The 27,472-nt window shown below is 40.7% G+C and overlaps 1 protein-coding gene across 5 annotated transcripts in view; it reads right to left on the bottom strand.

The window, feature by feature from the left end:
• The window catches only part of ZC3H12C (zinc finger CCCH-type containing 12C), an 84,091-nt gene that overhangs the window by 31,844 nt on the left and 24,775 nt on the right, over nt 1–27,472 (bottom strand). For all 5 annotated transcript variants that reach the window (XM_058686700.1, XM_058686701.1, XM_058686697.1 and 2 more), the window contains exon 2: nt 12,869–13,620. In XM_058686700.1, the coding sequence (XP_058542683.1) occupies nt 12,869–13,548 (680 nt within the window). In that variant the 5' untranslated portion in view covers nt 13,549–13,620. The remainder of the gene's footprint in view (nt 1–12,868; nt 13,621–27,472) is intronic.

Raw genomic sequence — 27,472 nt, 5'->3', positions numbered from 1 at the left:
CTAACCTCTGGTGGGAACACCCACAAGTGGGAGGGAATCGTAAGTGGGGAGAAGACGACGACGTGGCCCCACGCCAGGTGCCCATGGCCCCAGGGGACCTGTCCTGGGAAGACGAGGCCACCCACATCTGGCTTTGAAAACCAGTGGGGCTTAACTTCAGGAGCTTTAAAAAGCAGCAGGGCTCAACTCGGGGAACCACAAACATCAGTGGGCTTAATGCCAGTAGAGCCAGAGGGCAAGAGGAAAGCGAGTCCCCACCCATCAAGAGCCAGTGGAGCAAAATCACCCCCCCCAAGGCACAGCATGGTAGCAGCAGTTTGAAAAGCGCCTATGGTATACACGTAAGAGATTTATTGGCTAATCCGAGAACGTGTGATGGAGGGGGAGAGAACTGTGGATTTCCCCGGGGGCCAACGTGCTGACAGGTGCCATTTCTGATGCCCAGTCCAGACAGCCAGAGGCTTGCAGGAGCCAGCCCTAGCCACTCTACACCCACCTCGCTACCACCACAAACCCTGCCCCGGCATCCCCTGCGGACCTGCACCGTCTCATCCACCCACCCCGGCGGGCAGGCCTCCAAAGCTGCTTGTGTTCCACCACACCCTGCAGGCAATCCCAGAGGGCCCGGCACCACTGCAAAGTGACTCCTGTCCCCGGGAGGGAGGTAACCCCACACGCTGGTGCGCCCACAGCTCCAGCAGGCCAGCCTCTTAGCTGGCGGCATAGGGGGGTAAGCCCTGCTCTTCAGTGCACCTGTAGATATGGCAGAGAGGACAACGGCACGCGCCTTGTCTGACAGCCAGCTCCGCTCACCAACAAGAGCCCCTCTGTCACACGGGGAGCACGCCCTGTGGCTGTGGCAGAGAAGCTAATTGCAGATATCGAGTCTGACCGCTGGCTTGCCCACCAAGCAACCACGGCAGTGGCCTCCGGCCTCTCAACAGTATGGGGACCAAACCCTGCCCAGTATGCCCAAACTAGACAAAGCAGGTCAATGCCGCTTGCTGGGTCGAAAGCAATCCAGATGAGCCACGACAGCAACGAACATGCAGTCCACACGGGGAACACAGGACACAGAACCTCTTCTACACGAGACCACTGCAAGACGAGAAGACCCAGAGAACCTACCTAACACAGGAAAACAAATACGGAGTCCGACAGAATGAGGAGACAGAGAAATATCTGCTAAAGAACAAGACAAGTGGGGCGCCTGGGTGGCGCAGTCGGTTAAGCGTCCGACTTCAGCCAGGTCACGATCTCGCGGTCCGTGAGTTTGAGCCCCGCGTCAGGCTCTGGGCTGATGGCTCGGAGCCTGGAGCCTGTTTCCGATTCTGTGTCTCCCTCTCTCTCTGCCCCTCCCCCGTTCATGCTGTGTCTCTCTCTGTCCAAAAATAAATAAAAAACGTTGAAAAAAAAAAAAAATTAAAGAACAAGACAAGTAACAAGACAATAAAAGAGCGAAATGAAATGGAGATAAGCAATATGCCTGAGAAAGAATTCAAAGTAATGGTACTAACTTGAGAAAAGAGTGGATGATCTGTGAGAACTTACAGAAATAGAGACAGGGATAGAAATAGAGATAGAAAATATGAAACAGGAACCTGTCAGAACTGAAGAATTCAATAACAGAACTAAGAAAAACACACACTACAGAAAATAAATAGCAGATGTGAGGACACTGAAGAACAGATCAGTGATCTGAAAGACAGGGTAATGGACAGCAACCAAGCTGAATAGCAAAAAATTAAATAAATAAATAAATAAATAAATAAATAAATAAATAAATAATAAAAAAATGAGAGTAGGTTAAGGAAATTCAACAACATCATCAAGAGTAATATCATTCACATTAGAGGAGTCCCAGGAGGAGAAGAGAGACAGCAGAAGGCAGAAAGCTTATAAGAAGAAATAACAGCTGAAAACTTCCCTAATCTGGGGAAGGAAACAGACATCAAGGACAGGAAGCAGAGACGGCCCCCAAGAAGGTCCTTACCAAGACCCATAATAATTAAAATGGCAAAAAGTAGTGTTAAAGAGGAATTTAAAAAGCAGCAAGAAGAAAGAAAATAGCTACACGCAAGGGAAATCCCTTATGGCTGTCTGCTGATTTGGGGGCAGAAACTTTACAGGTGAGATAAAGTTTTGGATAAAATTCTGCAGGAGTGGCATGATATGTTTCAAAGTGCTGAAAGAAAGAAAAAAACCACCACAACCATGAATACTCTACCCAGCAAGATCATCCAGAGTAAGAAGAGAAACAGTTTCCCAGATAAACAAAAATTAAAGACCATTACCACTGAACCAGCCTTACAGGAAATATTAGAGGGAATCCTTTAAAAGTGAAAAGAAAAGGCCATAACTAGAAGAAAATTACGGAAGGAAACTTCACAGGTAAAAGCAAATATAAAGTACAGTAAAATCACTTATATCCACATAAATTAGTCAAGGGATATACAAAAAAAGTTGGAAAATATGAAATGTATATATAAAACATGGTGGGGGGAATACAAATTTAGTGCTTTTAGAATATGTTCCAACTGAAGTAACCATCAACTTATATAGCCTGTTATACACATAAGATGTTATATATCAACCCAATGATAACCACAAATCAAAAATGTATAAGAGATATGCAAATAATAAAGAGAAAGGAATCTAAGCACACTGAAGAAAGCTATCAAACCACAAGGGAAGAGAGAAAAAGAACAGAGAAGAACTAAAACAAACAAACAAACAAACAATCAAAAAAACAAAAAAACAAAACACCCAGAAAACAACAACGAAAATGGCAATGAGTACACAGCTGTCAATAATTACTTTAAATATAAATGGACCAAATGCTCCAATCAAAAGACATAGGGTGACTGAATGATAAACAAGACCATTCTCTATGCCGCCTGTAAGAGACTCACTTTAGACCTAGAGACACATACAAACTGAAAGTGAAGGGGTAGAAAAACATACCATGCAAATGGGAGCCCCCCAAAAAGCAGGGGTAGCAATACTTCCATCAGACACAATAAGACTTTAAAACAAAGACTGTAGCAAGAGACAAAGGACACTACATTATGATAAAGGGATCAACCCAATAAGAGGATATAACAATTATAAATATCTATGTTCTCAACATAGGAGAACCTAAATACATAAAGCAAATATTAACAGACATAAAGGGAGAAAATGACAGTAATATACTAGTAACAGACTTTAACACTCCACTTACATGAATGGACAAATTACCCAGACAGAAAATCAACAAGGAAGTAGTGACTTTGAATGACACATCAGACCAGATGGACCTAACAGACAGAAAACATTTTCTCCCAAAAGAGCAGAATACACAATTTTTAAAAGTGTACATGTAACACTCTCCAGAACAGATACCATGATAGGCCACAAAGCAAGTTTCAATAAATCTGAGACTGAAATCATATCAAGCATCTTTTTTGACCACAACTGCATAAAACTAGAAATCCATTATAGAAAAAATCTGGAAAGAACAAGAATGCATGGAGACTAAAAAACGTGCTACTAAACAATGAATGGGTCAACTGAAATATCAAAGAGGAAATTAAAAAATATATGGAAACAAATAAAAATGAAGACAAATGGTCCAAAATCTTTGGGACACAGCAACAGCAGTTGTAAGAGGCAAGTTTGTAATGGCACAGGCCTCTATCAAGAAACAAGAAAAATAGCAAATAACCTAACTTTACACCTAAAAAACTAGAAAAAGAAGAATAAAACCCACAGCTAGAAGAAGAAAAGGAAGAAGAAAGATTATAGCAGATATAAATGAAACAGAGACCAAAAAAAAAACAAGAGAAAAATCAATGGAACTAAGAGATAGTTCTTTGACAAGATAAACAAAACTGATAAATCTTTAGGGACACTGATCAAGAAAAAAAGAGGACATAAATAAATAAAATAAGAAATGTAAAGAAGTAACAACGAACATCACAGAAATAGAAAGGTTTATAAAAAAATATCATAAAATATTATACACCGACAAACTGGATAACCAAGAAAAATGGATAAATTCCTGGAAACATACAATCTTCCAAGACTGAATCAGGAAGGAAAAGAAACAATGAACAGACTGATTACTATTAATGAAATTGAATCAGTAATCAAAAAACTCCCAACAAACAAATGTCTAGGACCAGATAGTTTCACAGGTGAATTTTACTAAACATTAAAGAAGAGTCAATACTTACTCTTTTCAACTATTCCAAAAAAATAGAAGAGGAAGGTAAACTTCCAAATTTGTTCTATGAAGCCAGCATTACCCCAATACCAAAACCAGACAAAGACTCTACAAAATAAGAAAACTATAAGCCAATACCTCTCGCGAACACAGATGCAAAAATTGTCAACAAAATATAATCAAACCGAATTAACAAATACATTAAAAAAAATCATTCATCATAATCAAGTGGGGTTTATTCCAGGGATGCCAATGTGGTCCAATATTTGCAATCAATCAGCATGATATATCATATTAACAAGAGGAAGAATAAAAATCCCATGATATTCTCAATAAATGCAGAAAAAGCAATTTGATAAAATACAATATCCATTCATGATAAAAATTCTCAACAAAGTGGGTACAGAGGGAACATACCTCAACATAGTAAAGGCTGCATATGACAAACCCAAAGCTAACATCATATTCAATGGTGAAAAACTGAAATATTTTCCTTTAAAATCAGGAAGAAGAGAGTGATGTCCACTCTCATCAGCTTTTATTAAACATAGTACTGGAAGTTCTAGACACAGTAATCAGACAAATACAAGAAATAAAAGGCATTCAAACTGGTAAGGAAGAAATAACACTATCACTTTTTGCAGATGACTTAGTATGCTACATAGGAAATCCTAAAGACTGCACCAAAAACTACTAGAACTGCTAATTTTAGTAATGTTGCAGGATACAAAATTAATACACAGAAATATGTTGCATTTCTATGCACTAAAAACAAAGGGGAAGAAAGAGAATTTAAGAAAACAATTCCATGTACAACTGCACCAAAAAGAGTAAAATGCCTTGGAACAAATTTAACCAAGAAGGTGAAAGACCTATGCTCACAAAACTAGAAGAGGTTGATTAAAAAAAAAAAAAAAAAAAAAGTAAGGATGATTCAAATGGAAAGATACACCAAGTTCACGGATTTGAAGAATATTGCTAACATGTCCATTCTATCCAAAGCAATCCATAGATTCAATGCAAGGCCTATCAAACACCAGTAGCATTTTTCACAAAAGTAGAATACTAAAATTTGTAAAGAACCACCAAAGAATCTGAGTAGCCAAAGCAATCTTGAGAAAGAAGAACAGCTGGAAATATCACAACCCCAGATTTCAAGATATACTGCAAGGCTCTATGAATCAAAACAGTATAATACTGGCCCACAAACAGATCAGTTTAATAGGCTAGAGATCCCAGAAACAAACCTACATCTACATGGTCAGTTAATTTATAATGAAGGAGAGAATATACAATGGGGAAAAGACAGTCCATTCAATAAATGGTGCTGGGAAAACCGGATGGCTACATGCAAAAGAAGGAAATTGGACCACTTTCTTACTCCAAAATTTGTACTTCTAAATAAAATATTTCCTTACACAAAAAATAAACTCAAAATGGATTAAGGACCTAAATTTAAGACCTGAAACCATAAAACTCCTAGAAGAAAACAAAGGCAGTAAGTTTTTTGACGTCAGCTGTAGGAACATTTTTCTAGATATGTCTTCTTAGGCAAGGGAAACACAAGCAAAAATAAGCTATTGCAAGTACATCCAAGTAAGTTTTTGCACAAAAGAAACGAACAAAATGAAAGGCAACCTACTCAATGGGAGAAGATATTTGTAAATGATATGTCTGGTAAGGGTTAATATCCAAAATATCTCAAGAATTCATACAATTCAACACCAAAAAAACAAACTAGCAAGGATGTCGAGAAAAGGGAACCCTTGTGCACTGTTGGTGGGATTGCAAACTGATGCACCCATCGAGGAAAAGAGTAGACAGGTTCCTCAATAAATTAAAAATAGAAACACTACACGATGCAGTAACTGCACTACTGGGTATTTACCCAAAGAAAGGGAAAACACTAATTCAAAAAAAAACATGCACCCCTATGTTTATGGCAGCATTATGTACAATAGCCAAGATAAGGAAGCCATCTCAGTGTTCATCTAGAGTTAAATGGATAAAGAAGATATAATTACACACCTACACACACACACACACACACACACGCACACGCACAAGCATATCAGTCATAAAGAGTGAGATCTTGCCATTTGTGACAACAGGGATGGACTTAGAGAGTATTAGGCTAAGTGACATAAGTTAGGCCGAGAAAGACAAATACCCTATGGTTTCCCTTATATGTGGAATCTAAGAACAAAACAAACGACTAAACAAAAGAAAAAAAACACACTTAAATACAGAGAACAAACTGGTGGTTGCCACTGGGGAAGCTGGTGGTGGACGGGTGAAACAGATAAGGGGGATTCAGAGGTACAAACTTACAGACATAAAATAAATAAGTCATGGAAATGAAAAATACACCATAGGGAATACAGTCAATATTATCGTAATAACGGTGCACAGTGACTACACTTATCCTGGTGAACGCTGAGCAACATATAGAATTGTCAAGTCGGTATGTTGTACACCTGAAACTAATATAACATGGTCTGTGAATTATACTTCAAGAAAAAGGAAATAAAAAAAAATTTTTTTAAAAAGAAAAAGGAAATCAAGGAATCTGAGGCATCAAAGTACACTGACCCCAAGTTAATCATACTCCCATCCATGACAGTTCTCAGAACTGTACTTCGTTAATGACAGGACAAGTCACCTGGTAACTCAAGCCACATGTAAAAGAAAAGAGCACTGGATTTCTTTAAGGAAAAATATGAATTTAAACTACTGGACACAGGGGCACCTGCATGGCTCAGTCGGGTGAACATCCGACTTCGGCTCAGGTCATGATCTCACAGTTCGTGGGTTCAAGCCTTGCGTCGGCCTCTGTGCTGACCGCTTGCTCAAAGAGTGGAGCTGGTTTCAGATTCTGTGTCTCCTTGTCTCTCTGCCCCTCCCCCGCTCACGCTTTGTCTCACTCTGTTTCTCAAAAATAAATAAATGTAAAAAAAAAAAAATTTAAACTACTGGATACATGTGGACTGAGACGAATTCAACTCCGCTGATTCCAGTTTAACGGAATCATAGGGTTTGAAAAGTTGTAAAGCTACTTGGAGGAAATGAAAATCTCAGTATCCTAAGAATTTAATTTCAGAAATATGATAAATATTAATCATGCTTTATTTCTGAGGCATGCATTTCATGGAATATCTACATTATCAAGTATCTGTCCCATTAAGGAAAGAGGCCTATTGACTGAATGACCAGTTTGCTAAATTACTAAAGAGGGATTTTCTTTTTTTAAGGAATTAAAACCAACCGCACTTTTTGTCAGGATTTGTTACTCCAGCTCCACTCAATACAACTTTCACTCTGTTTCATATTTCAGAAACCCAACAGGTTTTGAATTCTTACTATTTTATATGCAAAAGGTTAGGGCTTTCTCTAAACTTAGTTCACCTTTCTATTTTAACACACTGACGTCCTCCATACTTAGCAGTGAAATAGTATCACAAATTATGCTACAGTAAGTTCTGGGTAACTGTCAATTTTTGGTGAATTGTTTATTCAACAGACTTACCCAGAACTTCTATCCATGTGGCGCATTCTAAAAAGCATATTAATCAGGGGTGCCTGGGTGGCTCAGTTGGTTCAGTGTCTTGGTTTCGGCTCAGGTCATGATCTCACGGTTCATGAATTTGAGCCCCGAGCTGGGTTTCACACTGATAGCATGGAGCCTGCTTGGGACTCTCCCACTCTCTCTGCCCCTCCCCTGCTCATGCACACGTGTGCTCTCGCTCTCTCTCTCAAAATAAATAAACATAAAGGAAAATAAAGCATGTTGGTCAATGGGAAGTAGAAGCACGCTCCCTCCAAGGCAACACAGTAGGACCCCTGCAACCCTGGGACCTCTGGGGTCTATCTTGGTTATGCGGCTTGTCTCTGTGCAACTTTGAAGGCACCCAGATCTAAGACCCAAGGCTCCTTTATGAAACTGTAGAAATCATCACAGAAAACCACCGATATAAAATTAAGGCAAAAATTAAAATATTCCTATAAATCATAGGAACAAAATGGACTGCTAAATTGCTATGCTTATTAAACACTTAAATAAAACCCTGGGATAACAAAGTATTCATTACATGAGTTACTATATTCTGGATTGAAATCTAGAATCTAGAGCTAATGCAGTATAAGCGTAATTACTGAACACCTATTACATCCCAGGCACTTGGTATTAATTACCTTTAAGTCTAATAACAAGCCCGTAAGACTTCCCCCTTTTTCAGTTCTGAAAGTGGGGCTGGAAAGTTTTAACAATTCAGAATCACAAAAGTGGGATGTAAAGAACTAATTTAAACAAATTTTAAAATTTTTATTTATTTTTGAGAGACAGAGCGAGAGAGAGACAGAATGCGAGCGGGGGAGGGGCAGAGAAAGAGGGAGACACAGATTCCGAAGCAGGCTCCAGGCTCTGAGCTGTCAGCACAGAGCCCGACGCGGGGCTCGAACCCCCCCAACCGTGAGATCATGACCTGAGCTGAAGTCGGACGCTCAACCGACTGAGCCACCCAGGCGCCCCGAGAACTAATTTTTTTAAAAGTCTCCTTTGGCAATTTCAATAAAAATGCCCTGGCTTTTCTACCTTTAACTTCTATCTAATCATTTTCTATCACTTCTATAGCTAGCATTTAAATGAAACTAAAATATACTCATCTTATATATGGAATCATTCTGCCTGAGAGATCAGAAAGAAAATAAAATAGTACTCTATTCTTAACTCATGCTTGTATTTACTTATTTTGTGTATGAATTTATTATGTAATAGGTTTGCTTAACTTATCAGGAGTGGGAAATTAATCTGAAAAGTAAAACCATGTTATATTTTATGAGACATGACATGGATGAAATCTATCTACATTTCTGTTAAAATAAGATTATGAATCTGAAGTAGATATGTATTTTTAAATGACTTTTTTTACTTTATGTAGATCTTATAAATGGCAGAATATGAAAGTTTACTATGAATTTTCATGAGTTCTGGCACTTTCAAAGTTATGGACGTGGTACAACATTTTATTGTGACTGACAGTATAATTCTGCTATAATAAAAATTTCCTGTCAACCTGTTCTGTCCTGAAATGCCTGAAGCACTTTCGTTTAAGTGTCAGATTAAAATATATGACGGAGAGGAGAACAGAATCTGCACTGTCCCGTCTTTACAGCAAGCGATACAGGGGGGTGCCAAAAGGGTGTGGGGGTAGACGTTTGTTTTCATAATTATGTAAGAATAGATTGTTCAAATGACTTCATTATGCCATCTATTTTTGAATCAGTTTTCCTGTGGATAATTTTCACCATGTGGGAGAAGTAAAGTTTAGAGTCTTACGTAAATTTTCCATTATCCAAGTACCTTTCATTTCCATTGGGAGCCGGTTTGGGTCATATGAGTTGATGTGAGGCTGACCCAACTGTGACATCATTTATCTAAAGGACACCCATCTCAGAAATTCATTTCTGCGGGCTCCAGGTTTTATAAATCTCATGCCCTTTGCGCCTCTCTAAAAGTGCGTTCCCCTCTAACGCCAAATACTCCACCTGTGCCTTTCTTGTTTCCTCCGTCAGAATTGCAGTTGGTTCGGTCTGAAGGCCAAACCGTCCTAGTCTTACTGTTTTTGTCTCCTGTGGAGACTCTCTTTCCCACCCCCTCCTTATCTAGGTTCATTCTTAAACTGAAAACGAAACAAAATCCTGCCCCAACATTCCTTCATCCTGTTTTTCCCCTTCCTCTGTCAACTTTCTACAATACTGATTTAGCTGTAGTTCTTCATTGCTTTCTTTCTTTCCTTTTTCTTTTTTCAAGTAGGCTCTATGCCCACTCTTGGGCTTGAAGTCACAACCCTGAGACCAAGAGTCAGGCGCTCTACTGACTGAGCCAGCCAGACACCCCCAGTGCTTCTTTTCTTGGCATCCCTGTAACCGGGCTTCCATCTTTAATGCCACATGGCATTCCTGAAGACAGTGACTTCCTGGCTGTCGTGTCCTGTAATCTCTCCCCTTAAAGCCTGCTCTTCTTCGAGTTTGACGGCCTTTGTGCATCCTTGGTTTTTCTAGCATTTTACTTTTCTCTAACATTTGTGCTTTTCACACTACTCTTTCCCTGAACTACCACTTTCTTCTGCTTCCTGCTCTGTAAATATGCACATTTCATGCTAAGTGATTTTTGACAAGGGCTATACATCCGAAATACCTTCACCCTTCGAAAATATATGATCATGTGGGCTCTACCACAGCCCCGTTCATTCAGATTCTCCAAGCGTAGAGCCCAAGACTTGCCCTGGTGATTGTCATATCTGGCTATAGTTACAGGTGACCCTCCAGAACCTTCCTTCGTTAGGCTCTCCCCTGGAGATTCCATGATGTTTAGACCTTACAAATGATCACTCTGCTAAAGTAATTGTTCGCTAGTTCTGGATTTTTACAAGGGAAAAAAAACCACTCATTCGGGAAAGAGTAAACAGTAGGTTATTTTACTGAAAGACTTCTCAAGGCCGTACGTACACTTCATACTTCTCTGCCACTTTAGGCCCTCTTTATCCCATTAGAAAGGGTTTTTTGCACCCAAATTGATCTACCTCCTATAATCCACTTTCTTTTTTTTCCAGTTTATTTATTTTGAGAGAAAGTGGGAATCAGGGAAGGACAGAAGGAGAGGGAGAGGGAGAGACTCCCGAGCAGGCTCCGTGTTGTCAGCGCAGAGCCCGAAACAGACCTAGAGCCCACAAACTGTGAGATCGTGACCTGAGCTGAAGTTGGACACTACACTTGACCTTAGCCAAAAGGCCGAGAAGCGACTGCAGTTGGATGCTTAACCAACTGAGCCAGGTGTCCCTATGATCCACTTTAAACATCACTGCTAGATTATCAGTCTAAGGCACAACTGTATTCTTATAGTCCTCTTCTCAAAAATCTTCAATTATCTTTGGATTAGGGTCAAGTTTAAATTCTCTCGCTTGGCACTCAAGGCCTTAGAAGGTCTGACTTGAACCTTTTCAACTTGTTTTTATCTCTCATTATCCGAAAAAAAGTACAGACTTCGAAATCAGGTATACATGGGTTTGAATTATGCTTTACCTGGGAGGAGCAATGCAAATCCTGCAAGTCTCATTGGCTTATAACTGAAAGAAAGATAATGCTGGTCCTACCTGAGAAGGTTATCTTGAGGCTTACAAATTGGTCCTTCTCATACCCTGTGTGTAAGTCCTCACCCTCACCCGCTAAAAACAGTGCTTCTCAAATGTCAGTACACATTCTTGGTAGCTGGCATACTCGTTACACAAGGAGATGTGTGAGTTGCACCTGGGTCTGGACTTGGGCAGTCCGCGTGGAGAGCTGGCAGGTCTCTAGAGTTACACAGCCCAGTATGGTGGCCACCAGCTCCAGGTGGCCCTTGAGGACTTGAAGTAAGGCTCGTCTGAACGGCGACGTGCCGTGAGTGTAAGATAGCCAACTTTACGACTTAGTATCAAAAGAGTAAGGCGAAATACCTAATAATAACGTTATCAATGACATGTTGAAAGGATATTTGGGGTCTATAAGCCTAGATAAAATATATCATCCGTGTTAATTTTACCTGTTTAACTGTTTAGTGTAGGTACTAGAAAATTTTAAATGATGCACATGCTTCACAGTGCATTTCCAATGAACAGCCCTGGTCTAGTATGTGCATTTCTAATAAGTTCTGCGACGATTCTGTGGTATCCTCAGATCACTTTTTAAGAAACCATGTGTGAAATGCTAAGCTCTCTGAAAGAATCAATGCCTTTACACATCTTTATAAGCCTCATAGTGTTCTGAACATTGGGGGTTATTTACTTTATACTAATTGAATTTAGATGCACTTAAAATTTTGAGTTCTTAAAATTCATAGAAAGAATTTCATTAGAAGTTTCGCTCTGGCTTTTTTATCCCCAGCTTGTAAGGAATTATTTTTGAATTTACATTCCTTAAGTGAAACAAAAAAATTTGAAACTCTAACTTTGATTTGTTCCCAAATCAATATAAACAGTTTTCTGAAGGAATTGGTGTTTTCCCCTAGGATTATTTGACTTCACCTAGAAATAGACTGTTTATCTGATTCCAAAATTGTTGAATATTATCACAGTCAAGTTCTTCGTTTAAAACTAGTGGTCAACACTCAACCAGGAATATACATGGATTTCTATGGCACAGTAATTTAGCCGGATGAGGAACAAAAAGACATGTATCTGGGGAAAGAGGGTCTGTATCTAAGGATGAACGGGAGGAGAACTGGCAGAGCCCCCTGGCAGCTGGGAGGAAGAAAAGTGAAAGAGATGCGATTCCAAATATGTAAGCTAGGGGCACCTGGGTGGCTCAGCCGCTTGAGCGGCCGACCTTAGCCTAGGTCGTGATCTCCTGGTTCACAAGTTCGAGCCCCACGTCAGTCTCTGTGCTGACAGCTCAGAGCCTGGAGCCTGCTTTGGATTCTGTGTCCCCCACTCTCTGCCCCTCCCCTGCTCTCTCTCTCTCTCTCAAAAATAAAAACATTAAAAATTTTTCAAAAAATACATAAGCTAATGTGGGGATGCAGAATAACCTTGACTTCAGTGACTATTAGAAGAGAAATTGGTCACGACACTAGGAACACCTCTCAAAGATGGTTTAGTAATACCCAGTGAAGACTTTGGCACTTACCTCATGGCCACATTGCTGCCATCGATGACTACGGGTCTCAGGTTCTCCCCGTCATCCGCCACGAGCTCTTGCATCGGAGAGTCTGACCGCTGAGACTCCAGGGAAGGCGCTTCCCGCGTTAGACTGTTGACCGTACTAACCGTCTGTTCGGCCTCACTTTTGTTTCCAAGCTTGACGAGCTCTCCCAAGATGTCATTGATTAAAGCATCGGTACCGAGTTTATTGAGCACAAGCTGAACCTGTTCTTCAGAATAGCCTAACTTCAGTGCAAACTCTAGTTTTGTTTGGTATTCTCGCACCACATCGGGGGGTTTCTTCACTTCCTTGGAGGTAGTCTGGGACTCCTCAGGTTTAAAGTCTTGCAAAATGTCACTGCGTTTGAGTATGTGAGGCTCTAAGCAGGGAGACCTACACAGTTGTCTGTGAGTCTTGGTTAATAAGCATGGCTCTGCTGAAATGCTTCTCGACTGGTCTGACTCATTATCGGAATTTGTGCTTTCTTCAGAGTCACCAGAGCTCACATTCTCTTCAGACACCTCTTTCTCTTCCTTCCCGGAATTAACTTTATCCATTGTTGGCTTTTCCACCATTGACCAAGGTACAGATGTACTTAAATGTGGGTCAGTGCTCTCCACATAAAGGTGGCCTAGGTCATGCCCCAGATGATCCTTCAAGCCCATGAAGCTGTTATGTGTACTTGACTCCACTTTGCTGTTTTTTCTGTATTCCTGAATGCAAAGCACCCCGTATTCCTAGAGAAAAAATGCAAAATATTTAGAATCTCTTATGTACAGTTTCATTCCTGTTTCAGTGAAGAAGTTGAAAGATTATTTATTACCAAACTATACTGAATACCTACTTTGCAGTTACCTACATCTTCTCATCCCGCGGAACACCTTTGCCCAAGATGGCATCATGCCCCGTTTTTCAGATGAAGAAGTTAGGAATTAGAATGCCATGCGATCCCTCTGAGGTGACAAAGAAAATAACCAGTGGAACTGGGTTTTTTTTTTTTTACCCAGTTTTGCCCGACTCCCAAACCCATGCTTCGCCCACTGTGTCATGATGCTTCTCGACCATTACGGAAGAGATCTTTCCACTGTCAGAAAGACCAATGTTTCCAGAGCGACACCTAGAACATTACCCAAAAGCATGTTTTAGATATACCAGGATAGGTTCTGTACAAGTTCTCTAAAAGAGTTCATAAACATCTGTAAAGATTAAAGAGAAAGCCATACGGAAAGAAAGGAAAATATTAACTTTACTGTAATTGAAAAATTGACGTTAATTTGGATCAAGCTTAACGACAACCTAAAGACAGTTCAAAAAAAATTTACGTGGTGTGCTGTAAAAGCACAAGTGTACAACGGCCAACAAAGAATGAAATAATTACAGAGTGAATTCTACTCCGTTTAGGAGATGAACAGTTTTGTCCTAACGATCTTTATTTTGTGACTACTGAACACAGTAACGAATACAAATCTTAATGACGCGCCACCCTGACTGTCAAGGACACTACCATCTACTTCACTCCAGGGGAAAAGAGCTCTTTTTTATTCTGTGCACATTGCTAGAAAGCGCAGAAATGAAATCGTTCTCATAAAATTAGCAGCATACAGTTAAGTACACTGACCGTTATCTTAACTTCCTGCATTTTACAGAAGAAAATATCTCCCTGTATTATATCAGATAATTAGTTCACCATTATCTACGTTTCGCTAAAAAGTCATCCTTTCTGGGGTGCCTGGGTGGCTCAGTCGGTTAAGCGGCCGACTTCGGCTCAGGTCATTATCTCACGGTCCGTGAGTTCGAGCCCCGCGTCGGGCTCTGTGCTGACAGCTCGGAGCCTGGAGCCTGTTTCAGATTCTGTGTCTCCCTCTCTCTGACCCTCCCCCGTTCATGCTCTGTCTCTCTCTGTCTCAAAAATAAATAAATGTTAAAAAAATTAAAAAAAAAAAAAAAAAGTCATCCTTTCTGCTACTCCCTCCCCTGCCACCCCCAGGAATGCTTTACTGTTTAAAATGCTTTTGCTGTTTTACTAGTTTTCCTCAAAGTCTATTGGGAATCATTGTTATTTCTCTACCAGGAACAGGTTAGCAAAATAAAATTATCTGTTCTTGTGCTTCAGTGCAAGGGCTGTAAATTTACTTATTAAGGCAATTCCAGTGTTGCATCTGGGGAGATTAGTAAGGCAGGGGTAGGTGAATTTGAGACTGTCATAAAACACCTATTTAAGTAATCTAAAAAAGAAAATTGTAAAAAACATTTTATTCTAAAGCTCTTCAACATCTTATTTACACTAGAAAGGAGCTATTATATAAATGTTAAGAGAAAAATGCTAAGTGTTCTTCTAAGAAGTCAAACATCTGAATGCATACTTGGTGAACTTATTAGAGAGTGAAGTATTTCCACATAATGAAATAAATTCTATTAAGTATGGTAAATACTAGAGAACAGAACATGGAATCTTTAGCTTGATAACCACACACTTAACATTTCTTCCGTGTGGAACTCCTACACACTTCTACAGGAGTTTCTCCGGGTTTTATCCCTCGAGAAGACAGATAACGTTGTTCTATTAATAGAGCGTTCATTCGTCTTAAAGGAACATCAAGTTCTCCTGGCCTGGGACGGCACAACTGATAAAAAGAAACACTCTTTAGGAGAGCTCTGAGCCATATCTATTTCATTTTTTTTCTATTAATATGGATATGCACGAGCCCAATTATTTAGAATTAAAGGAAGGGATTCTGAAAGCACATCTTTACACCCAGTGATTTATTAACTACTGTAATATACTGACACCATAATGCAAGTAACAAATCACAACAGAATCCTAATGAAGGGATACAGTTAAAAGAAAAATCTGCACCGTGGCCTTCGCAGAGCTCCCACCAAAAGTATCTCGAACAAGGAAAACCCTATTGGAAGCTGGGCTGCCTGGCAACCAGAAGCTGGTTGCTAAGCTGCACTCTTTTAACATGCCATCATGAATGCTAGCACAGTCAAAGAATAATTTGGTATGAACAAAAGCCTATAAAAGAGACTGGGACTTAAGTGCGTCTGGTTTACCCTCCGAGAACAATGCAGCTGCCAGGCCAATCTGGAAGCTCCCACATCATTGTTCTGTAAACCCCGCAATCTGTTCTGACTACAGGAAGTGTATTTAATGGGCCACGCTGCTGATCTCCCCCGAAAAGTTTGGGTTCTGCACAAGCGCTGTTGTGGGATAATTCTTCATGGTAATGACTCACTGACCCAATCCCCGACTTGAAGTAGGAGATATTATTTTAATATTGAGCAGTAGTGTCCTCCTTTGGGACAGTTTCAGAAAAGATGAATACTTTATCAAAAACACAGCCACTGGGGAACAGGGAAATGAAATGTTATGTTTAAAGAGTAAGTGAAATTATTCTGAATTTTCCCATTTTCCAAAGAAATGAAACCCAATACTGTAAAGATTTTTTTTTTTTATTTTTTATTTTTTATTTTTTTAAACGTTTTTTATTTATTTTTGGGACAGAGAGAGACAGAGCATGAACGGGGGAGGGGCAGAGAGAGAGGGAGACACAGAATCGGAAACAGGCTCCAGGCTCCGAGCCATCAGCCCAGAGCCTGACGCGGGGCTCGAACTCACGGACCGCGAGATCGTGACCTGGCTGAAGTCGGACGCTTAACCGACTGCGCCACCCAGGCGCCCCTTCTTTTTTTTTTTTTTTTTTTTTTTTTTTTGTAAAGATTTTTAAACCATAAATGATCCACCCTAAACAAATATTTAAATCTTTCTATATCACTTCAGTCTAATCTAAAAAAGTGTTCATGACACAATGTAAAACTGCTCTATTATTAAATTTTATTCTACAGCTATAATGATAAAATAGGGAGAAAAAAATGAGATTGCCAATAGTTTACTTTTTATAATATTAAACCACAGAAAACGCAACTGTATACAAATGTAGTGAATACCACACACCTTTAACTTATAATCACTCATGTAATTTATATATCCTATTTAAATAAAAAGTTTACGATAACTGGGCTAACACGATTTTTAACACTAAGGATAAAAGTAAGCTTGATCTACCCTACTTTAAAAAAAAAACTAACATTTTATGTTGTTAGGCAAAACAGTTTTTTCTTTTCAAATATTCTCACTGAACCTTTTTTTCCACAGTGACAGGCCTCTCTCTTCATGTTCCATATTTCAACTGGTTACTTCAGAGTTTTCCAACGTCATCTTCCCTAAACAAGCAGTTAAATAATTTTTAGTTCCTGTCAATCAACAGACTAAATATGAAACAGTAAGAATAAGGGCAAAGGAGTTGTTACCAGGCCTATAAGCCACACAGATTTTCTTCACTGCATAATCCAAATCTGAAGCAGCCTTATTTGTACCGATCAAATGGCAAACATTTGGTTTTTAAAACTTTCACCTCTGAAATGCTTCCTTACCCATTCGTAATTAGTAAAAGACTGCCCTGACTTAATATGGCAGTTAAAATTTTTTTCACAAATGATCTTGAAATCATTCAATAAAATATTAAAGGCTAGTCTTAAGATTTAAAAGCTGAAAAAATATTTTCATAGGCTGCAGTACTTGTTCATGTCATGTGCAAAACTTAAAGGAATTATTACAAGAAATCTTAGGACAAAGAACAGTAAAGCGTCTTTACTCTCGTTCAGGGCCTTCAAAATTATCAACGTAATGTTGAAAAAGACAGCAAAGACTTCAATAACATCACATTTCTTATTACATGTAAGACAGAAAATACTTTTCTCCCTTACTCTGAATTGCTTATTAGACTTTTAAGGTTTGCATGTACTCAAATGCAAACATATGTAAACCACCTTTCGTCAACTATTAACCAATAAGGCTAATTTCCCCCAGTTCATGAAGAAGCAACGTAGACAAAATTTCACACATAAAACAGGTCAGCGTTTATACTCCCATCATTATCAAAAAACTACAAAAAATATGGCTTAACTTTTAAGCTTTATATCAGGAATCTGTTGTAATTGGCCTTTACATACTATATTCATGAATACAAAAAGCACTGGGCAAAAATATAATGGTCTGAACACAGATTTCTACACTTACAAAACTATAGCTTCCGTCCAGATACTATACTGGACACAGAAATAATTTTCTTTGCCAAAGGCCTAATAGATTAAAAATCAAATAATATTATTTGTTGAAAAATAACCAAATTTTCATGCTAATTTTGTAGATGATGAAGTGTAACTATTTTAATTGTCAAAAAGAAACTTTCTATTAGCTGAAAGTAGGTTTATAATAGAACGGTTATTTACTAGAAATGTGTTGTATACACACGAATTACCCCATTTGGTGAGATCTTTGAAAGTTCTCATTAGATGACTTGGATAATCCTCCACCTCAAATCCGGTAAAAAAGTTTTTGTTTTTGTTTTTTTATTCTAAAGAGCCTCACAGATCCGGAATATTAGACCACAAAGTTGTTAAATCAATTTATTTGTTTGTAATGTAAAGTTACAATGCCATAAAGTGGGTTCTGGTTGTTATCCAAATGGTAATACTATGAGAACAATGAAAATAAAATAATGAATATGTAATAAATACCTACTGCTGTAGTCTCTGTGTATTTAATTACCATTGTATTTCAGTGAGTGCTGTTGTCCGCATCCCTCTAGCTAACAAAGGAAGGATGTCCCTTTCAACAGATTGGTTAATGCTCTGGGGCAGCAGATGTCTACTGGAACTGCAGGAGACCAGCAACTGGTGGCCTGCCCATCTTCTGAAAACTTTCAATAGACTCCTGCATATGTTCACACAATAGGGCATGTGGTAGAAAGGAAAACCTCTTTTTAACCCTTTATGCTCTCTCTTTCCCTCCCAACTGATAGATGAAAGTCTTTGTCTCCTCCTCTTTTCCCCATTACACAACTCGTGAAAGCAAAAGTTATTGGAACGACATCTTCAGCCTAATGTTTGAAACCACTGCAGGGAAAAAGAGATGGGAGAAATCAGAACTCTATGTTGCTATCAAAAACCGCTGACAGAGCAGGTGAACACTTAGTCATTGTATTTACAGCAAGCTGTCTGAAACATCTACCTGTGCATCGGTCCATCTCCCCAAGCTAGATTTTTACGACAGTAGGAAAATCGATCATATCTTACTATCAGCTTAGAGCACCTAAGTCTGACAGTGACACTTTAAGGAACCTAAGAATGTGACAAGATAAAATCCTAATTCACTGTTTGTCAAAATATCAGAACATGTGATCATCACTTATCTTTAAGTACCGAATGATCACGTGCCATGCGCAGCGCCTTGCAAAGGTGCGTGAGGCTGTAATGACTGATCGGACTCCAGAAGATAAACCTGTAAAAAATCTGCTGCACGTATTCTACAGAGAGAATGATCTTGTATTTTGGCACTCCGTAATAATTTGTAGGCTTTCGTTTGAGGCGTATTCTCTCTTTTACAAAGTTCAAGTCAGTACTCTCGGTATTTATCCAAGTTGAACTTGGAAGGCAGGCATTAAGTAGCGCAGATACTCACGGCGGCAGGAAAATACAAAGACGTTTCTGCAGCAGCTTCAGCGGGAACTCCTTAACACAGTGGTAGCCGCAGACGTGCAGGCAGCCAGGAAGAACAATGAATGGTTGGACAGATGCAATGGCAATGTCTTTGCTGAACCGATTACCGAGTGGAGGGACAGCCAATCACGGCGCGGGAGCTCACAATTAGTTGGGCAGATGCGGGCCAAGCTCGGCTCCCTGCGTCAGGTTCGCAGGTTCCTACGATAAGCGAGTTGATGTCATTCCCGGGGCCTGCCCCGGGCAGCGTGTGTATTAACGAGGGGTGTGCGGGCAACAATAGGCCAGACAAAGGCCACTCGCCGGCAGCTGCTCTTTGGGAGCCGAGTCATTAGGCAGCAGGCTGCCAACAAGAAACACCTGGCTTGGGCGGCCTTCGGCTTTTCCTCCTTGCTTTTCATGCACCAAACAAAGAAACGAATTCTATTTTCAAGTAGTCAGAGTTGCATGTTTCCAAAAAGTTGAGGCTCCACTCCAGTCTATTAGCTTTGGGGTTTTGAGAAATAAAGAAAATGAAGTGTGTCAAAGTAGCGATTCCCTACTGCAGTAATCCCTTTCTTTAATAAATGAGTGACTAGTGAAATGAGACAGAAGGCTACAGTCAAACGATTTCCCTGGAAGCACCGGGAAATCCAAAATATTTTTAGGTATTGGTTCTTTGTTGCAAGGCAATAAAAAGACAAAAAAGGGAGGGGGAGCGATAAGAGCTTACAAACAGAATTTTAAAAAGTGAGTTCACTAGTCCTGTAGTGTGGGAAGACGAAACGAGTGTGGTCCAACTGTGTGCCAAATGTGTCATCCAAACTGTACATTTAGACAAAACTGCTTACGTTCAGCCTAAAATCGCCAGCACGGCTCACCTTACACATGTGCAACGCCACGTAAAACTCTTTTATTACGGATTCCACTCACTCGTCTCATTAAATAAAAGCTTTCATTATGTTCTAATATACAACATTATCATACCTGTTAAAGGGATTTGTATTTCAGCTCAAATTCCAGCTCAGGAACAAGTTAACTTTATGAAGAAGAGATGTGGGGGGGAGAATTACCAAAATGGACCTCCTCAGGGAGGAAGCTTGTTACCCCAGATTTATTTCCAACTTCCAGAATGCAGTACTTACAATGCTACCACTACCTGCTTTTGAGGGCTGCAGTTTCGTCCTGAGTGGCCTCAATGAAAGAAGTTCAACCAAAATTTAAAACCCCTCAGGTGCTGTGAAAATACTCCCCTGCTAAAGGAAACCTACCTCCGACGCACCACCTACTTTTGTGAACTCGCGCCCCCACCCGCCCACACAAGCACGCACCCACTTTGCACTTTCCTCCAGGTGAAGCAGGAGCTGCTACTAAAACTCGACTTTCTGATACAGGCTGAATTATGCACAGCCTAGGATTTATCATTGTATCATTATGAGAGCCAAGATGTAAAATTTGGTTAAAGCACCCCTAACGATAGAAACCAATCACAAATACCGGAGCTGCTCTCCGTTAGGGTCATTTGTGAACACTTGGGCGAAAAGTGCCAGTTGGGACTCCTGGCCACGCCCTTACTGTGTCCACTCAATTGTCAATGAGATTTTCTCTATTTACAACCTAAGAGGAAGGCCTACTCCATACAGTTACAAATTTTCAGTTATCTCACTGAAGAAAACATTCCTTACGCCTACCAGAAGCCTAAAAAAGTCCTGTTATCAGAAATAAAATAAAAACGCAGAGTATACTTTAGACCACTGTCTATATTTTTTCTCAAAAGTTTACTATTTTATTAAGGTATACCATTCCTGAATGTTAGAAAAGTTCAAAATCTGTGGAAATATTTTTTTTTTTAATTTTTTTTTCAACGTTTTTTATTTATTTTTGGACAGAGAGAGAGCATGAACGGGGGAGGGGCAGAGAGAGAGGGAGACACAGAATCGGAAACAGGCTCCAGGCTCCGAGCCATCAGCCCAGAGCCTGACGCAGGGCTCGAACTCACGGACCGCGAGATCGTGACCTGGCTGAAGTCCGACGCCTAACCGACTGCGCCACCCAGGCGCCCCAAATATTTTCTAACTAAATGTAATTATTAGGTCTAAAGCAGAAACCATTCTTTTTCTGCCAAGGGTTATTTACGGTAATGTTTCTGCAGTGAGGTGAGCCTATGGTCTAATGTTGTAAGCGCATTAAAGATAAAGCATCTCTAACGTAGTTTACTGCAAGTTATAAGGTAAATTACACAGAGTTTAGACTTTATGTCTTGGGTAAGCATATGAATGTCACAGAAGTGAAGAAAGTTAAAAATTTTTTTAAAAGTGACGTGGTGGTATTTCTCTTCAAAATTTCATGAGCTAAAGGAGTAAGAAACATAAATCAAGGCCACTAGGATGGTTAGCAAATGTACTTCTTTTGGTAAAATGGAGTTTGATTTAGCAAGATAAAAAACAAAAAATATAACATACACGAAAGCAAAGTAGTTACAACTAAACCCTAATAAAACCTAAGCTATGCACTCAGAGAGACAGGTCAATATTTATGAATTCATATTAAAACTTTTTTGTGTGTATAAAAAGGAAACTCTTTAGTATGAATAGAAAGTCCTCTCTTTTCCCCTGGGTTTCCTTTCTTCTCTTTATCCCCTGCTACTATAGTTACTACTTTATAGCTTTAATTCAGGAGGAGGAGGAGGAATCTTCTCACTAATTCCTGCCACTGTGAACACAAAGAATGAGAGAAAACTACCCAAGGGCTCAGCAGGGAGCCTGATCTCTAGCACTGGATTAAGCTTTTTTGCAAACAGCAAATAAAGGCAGTGATCTGAAAAAGCTAATCAGATCCTGCTGGGGTATTTAGACTATCTTGGTTGCTAGTATTGGATAATGTTAAGCACATTAAAACATCTGTAGGTGAAAAGCCCGTCTGGCTTTCTTAGTCATAGGCCCTGCCTGGTCCACTTGCCCGCCCGCCACGCCACGCCCCACCCCAAAGCCAATACAAACAGCTGCACTGGGCTCTCTCCGGGGCGTCGCAAACCAGGGCTGAGCAGGCCTGCGGCTAAGACAGGAAAAAACAAGGCAGGTGTCATTTGTAATTTGGGGAGCACGCTGAAATCTGTCAATGCCAAGGGGGTGTCTAATGTTAGGACCTTGTTTGCTCAAGTCTGAATGTGAACACGTGGGCTCTGATGCTGATGTCTGGAAATCAATTCTCTTTATCACTGGTGATACAAGCCCGCTTCCCAGTACCTTCCCCCAATGTGGATTTGTTTCCCAAAGTACGCGATCTTCCTTGATCCTAACAGTAACACCATGGAAGTGAAATTACCATGTCACATTTTCCCAACTGTCTCCCAAAGGTTCAAAGGTTAAAATTTCAGCCGAAACTCTTCTCTAATTTTTGAGAATTAAACTAAGAAACAAAATAACCAACCTACAAAAACCTAATCTACACACACAGGGTAAGAGAATGAAGCAAAATCAATCAGGTACCAGCATGTGAACGAAAGTGCTCGTGGGCGAGTTTTATTTCTCTTTCATGACAGGGTGAGCTTCTCCAAGAGCCCTCAGCTCTTTGCAGTGTTCCTGTAGCCCTGGTTCTGCCACTGAGGCCGCTGTCAACATCCAAGGCAGCGGTGGCTTGAGGGCACATCAGCCTCTCTGTGATGAGAGGTCTTTTCCTGGCGTCTCCTGCTCTGGCTTCAACTTCCCGACTACAGTGGCCTCCTTGGGTACAGCACTCCATCTGGCCTCTGCCTCCTCACTGGAGGAGGACTGATCCGGTGGGGGAGTCTGGGAAGAAGAATTTTGCAAGCAAAGCCTGGCCCCTTCCTCTGCCCTTTTCCCCTGGGCATCTGCGCACGGACAGAGAGTACACGGCTGCCTTGCTCCCCAGCACTGCCCAAGACTGGGCGGTTAAAGCTTTCTAGTCTGGACGTTCAAGGTTATCAAGCCCTCCAAGCTGGGCTCTGCCATGGTTCCACCAAAAAAAGGGCTATTGGTTCAGAACTAAGGCAGGAAAAACACCCCCTCAAACCACACTCAACAAAAGCTTTTGCTATCAAGAGCTATTAAGGGGAACAAAAAACGGTAAGAAGACTTAGGTAAATTAACTCTGATCAGACTACTGTTAAAACACATATAATGGGAAAGTTTTTTTTAAAAAAGAAACAATTCTGCGACACCTGGGTGGCTCAGTTGGTTGAGCATCTGACTCTTGATTTCGGCACAGGTCATGATCTCACGGTTTATGAGACTGAGCCCTGTACTTGGGATTCTCTGTCTCTCTGCCTCTCCCTCCCATATGCACGGGCATGCTCGCTCTCAGAATAAACTTGAAAAAAAAAAGTTCTACAGAAGAAAAAGTCCTGTAATAAGAGGGAAGATAAGGGGCGCCTGAGCGGCTCAGTCAGTTAACCTTCCAACTTCGGCTCAGGTCGTGATCTTGCAGTTTGTGGGTCCGAGCCCCTTGTCAGGCTCTGTGCTGACAGCTAGGAGCCTGAAGCCTGCTTTGGATTCTGTGTCTCCTGCTCTCTGCCCCTCCCTCCCTCATGCTCTGTCTCTCTCTCTCTCTCTCTCTCAAAAATGAATGTTAAAATTTTTTTTAAAAGAGGGAAGATAATGTCCCTCAATATCAAAATTCTAAGGGTCTGACAATCTTTCAGTGCTACATCACTAAGAGGGTTCAGAGACAAATAGCAAATACACAAAAAACAGTTATTTCTTCCCTGTAGACTAAAAGCAAAAATTTTTCTGCAGTCATTTTAAGTGACAACATACTCCACAGTGTAAGGCTTCAATTATTTCCCAGTATTAACTTCTTATTCAGTATTTTTGAAAATTCATTAAGCAGTAAGTCTTTAAAAAGATGCTCTTCGGGATGCCTGGGTGCCTTACTCGGTTAGGTGTCCGACTTCGGCTCAGGTCATGATCTCACGGTTTGTGAGTTTGAGCCCTGTATAGGGCTCTGTACTGACAGCTGAGAGCCTGAAGCCTGCTTCGGATTCTGTGTCTCCCTCTCTCTCTGCCCCTCCCCCACTCGCACGCTCTCTTGCTCTCTCTCAAAGATGAATAGAAAAAAAAACTTTAAGAAGATGATCTTCAATTCTTATCAAACTTGTAAATAATCAAGGAACAAGGAATTTTAGAAAAGCTCAGTGAATACAAATGACATCCTGAATGCTCACGTCACAGGTTCCTAAAGCGGCTAATGTAAAAGGGAGTAAAGGGAGAGAAAATTCATGGGCATAAAAGACCACAAATGATTTTAAAAGAGGTAGAAATCATCTGATATCATCCATATTAAAATACACAATTACATTAAATATAACTGAAACTCCCAAGAAAGGCTGACCCAAAGTGTGTAATTTTATATAAAATACAGGTAAGACATTCTCCGAATTAGGACAACCTGATGACACCTTACCTCTTACAGTAATGACAATATTTGCAACCTCATTATCAAAGCCTAGTCAGAACTGTTCTCTCCTGATGCTGTGGGGGCCCCTATCGACCACTGTCTCTGCCGTTACCCCCGCTCCACCCACTGTGTACTCGTTCATGTGCAACATGGTACCTGCAGCCTGTGCATCCCAGGGGAGGACGGACATGGGTCCGGTTCTTTAGGTGTTAAATAATTCCACGCAGCAAACTAATTCAAACACTGCTAGGTCAAGAGCATTGTTGAAAAGTGAGACTGACAGAGTCAGGCTATAAAGAATAACTATCAGACAGAATTAAAAGAAAGCTCTGTCATAAGGTCTGATCTTACGAATGGCCCAGAAGAGTGTGTAAGAGTGAACGGAGTAGAAAGGAACTGAGGAGAGAAAAGCATGGGATGCAGAAAATGACACAAAAGTAACTACAAACTAACTATGACCCAACCAAAGTTCTTTATTAAGAATTCCATCGAAATTCTCATTAATAGTCATGATAGAAATAGTTCCTGACATACCAATTCTTCTAAGACGGGAAAATGAAATGCTGGAGCTAGGGCCCTGTAAGGCCCTCACGCCAGTGACTTCCAAGTACTGCACTACTCACTTTAGCCAACTGTCCTGGTATTCAAGAAACTGAACAAGACGGAGAGGCTAGCCAACCGAACGGTTGTGTTAGACGCTGCCGAGTGAAATCGGCACAGGAGTTCATAACATTTTTCTCTACAGAGTTCTATTCCATAAGAGAGAGATGTAATCATTTAGATACTAAATTTGGATTTCTGAGCCTCCCTGACAAAACTCCTCCATACCAATCACCATATACTATACGAAGTTAAATTTAGAATGTGAATCACCCTCAACAGCTGCCAACAGCGTCTGTCAACTCTAGCATGGCAGGGACTCCTGGGGTCTTGCTGATGGATCCCCCGTACCCCACCAAGTGCTCCACATACAATAGGCACTCAAGACATATGCAATAAAGAACTGATAGCATTTCAATACCTGGGCCAAAATTCCTTTTCCAGATTGATTTGATCTTCCTGTCACATAACCTATATTCTTCCCAAACATGAGTATTTAAAGCAATGATTCTTTCAATTTGGTTGCACACTAGAACCATCTGGGGAGTTTTAAAAGATATGGATGCCAGAATCTCATGCCTAGAGAGGTTTAGTTGTTTATTTATTTTGAACTGGCGATAGCCCAGGTGCGTCTAATGGGTACCCAAGTTTAAAATGGCTAGTGACTTACAGGTTTTTTCTTCTAAAACACCTTTTCTTCACAGCTTCATGTGTTAAAATCCTACCCATTACTACTGAAGATTCAGCTAAGCCCCAAATCTGCAGAAACCTTTCCTGGAACACAGTTAAATTTATCTTTGGAGGACTTGAGTTTTGCACAGGGCCTGGCCTATGGCCAGGACTTGATAAATGTTTGAGCGGTAGATCATTCCAGGAGCAGAGCACAGAGAAACACAATACATATTTATTGAAAGACTGATGTACAGGTGGTCCTCGTTACTGGCAGATTCTGTGTTTGCAAATCTGCCTCCTGGTAAAGAAATATTTGTTCCCTCCAAATTCATACTCGTTCAAAGCCGTTTGGCGGGCCTGTGTGAGGAGAGGTGGAAAATCGGAGTTGCCTGAGGCACATTCCAGCTGAGGCTGAACTTAGTGAGGCTGTGCCTCTTCCTTCAAGCTCTCCTACTGTCAACACGGCTTCTGAAAAGTACTATTTACTGCTGGGTCTTCTGCATCTTGTGCTTTTTGTTGGATTTGCAGTTTAAATGGCTCTCCAGCCTGGCGCTCAAGCGCTGTCCAGTGTCCTGAAGCGCAGGAAGGCCTTGCATATAAAGCACGCGCCCCAGGTAGGCCCGACCTCAAGCGCTGCTGGCCGTGAGGTTGGTGTGGGTGAACGAACCAACACTATATATGAAATAACAAGTCTTTACGGGGCGCCTGGGTGGCTCAGTTGGTTGAGCATCTGACTTCAGCTCAGGTCATGATCTTGTGCTCTGGGACTATGAGCCCCACGTCAGGCTCTGTGCTGACAGCTCAGAGCCCGGATGGAGCTGCTTCTGATTCTGGGTCTCCCTCTCTCTCTGCCCCTCTCTCACACATACTGTGTCTCTCAAAAGTGAATGTTAAAACATTTTTTAAAAAAGTCTTTAAACAGCAACACACTGGCAACAGGTTTATGTGTTGATTGGTCCATGGAAGCGTTTTGACTGGAGGCTCACAGGAACTTACTCCTCTATTTCCTCTAGGAGCAATGGTTCAGGACTTGCAGCAACTTTACAAAAGTACAATGAAAAACAAGAGCTGAGTGTAACTTCTCCCTCTCCTCAGAACCTTTAGGACTGGTATTTTTAATGCCAGTTTCACTCAGTAATTGAGCACCTCTGAGGTGCAGGTGCTGGGGAGATAGTAGGAATGAAGGAAGCCCCCTTCTCTCCCCAGGCTTACCGTGTAGTGTGGCTGGGGGACAGGGAGAGAATATATACAATACATAAGTGTCAGGCGATGGAAGAGGCTACAAAGAAACTTTCAGTCAGGGAAGGCTTCTCTGCTAAGGTGATATTTGCACAGACAGCAAAGAAAACGTGCACAGGA

Source organism: Neofelis nebulosa, chromosome 10 (genome assembly GCF_028018385.1).
Source record: "Neofelis nebulosa isolate mNeoNeb1 chromosome 10, mNeoNeb1.pri, whole genome shotgun sequence".
Lineage (NCBI taxonomy): Eukaryota > Metazoa > Chordata > Mammalia > Carnivora > Felidae > Neofelis > Neofelis nebulosa.
This window is presented reverse-complemented; position numbering and strand designations above follow the sequence as displayed.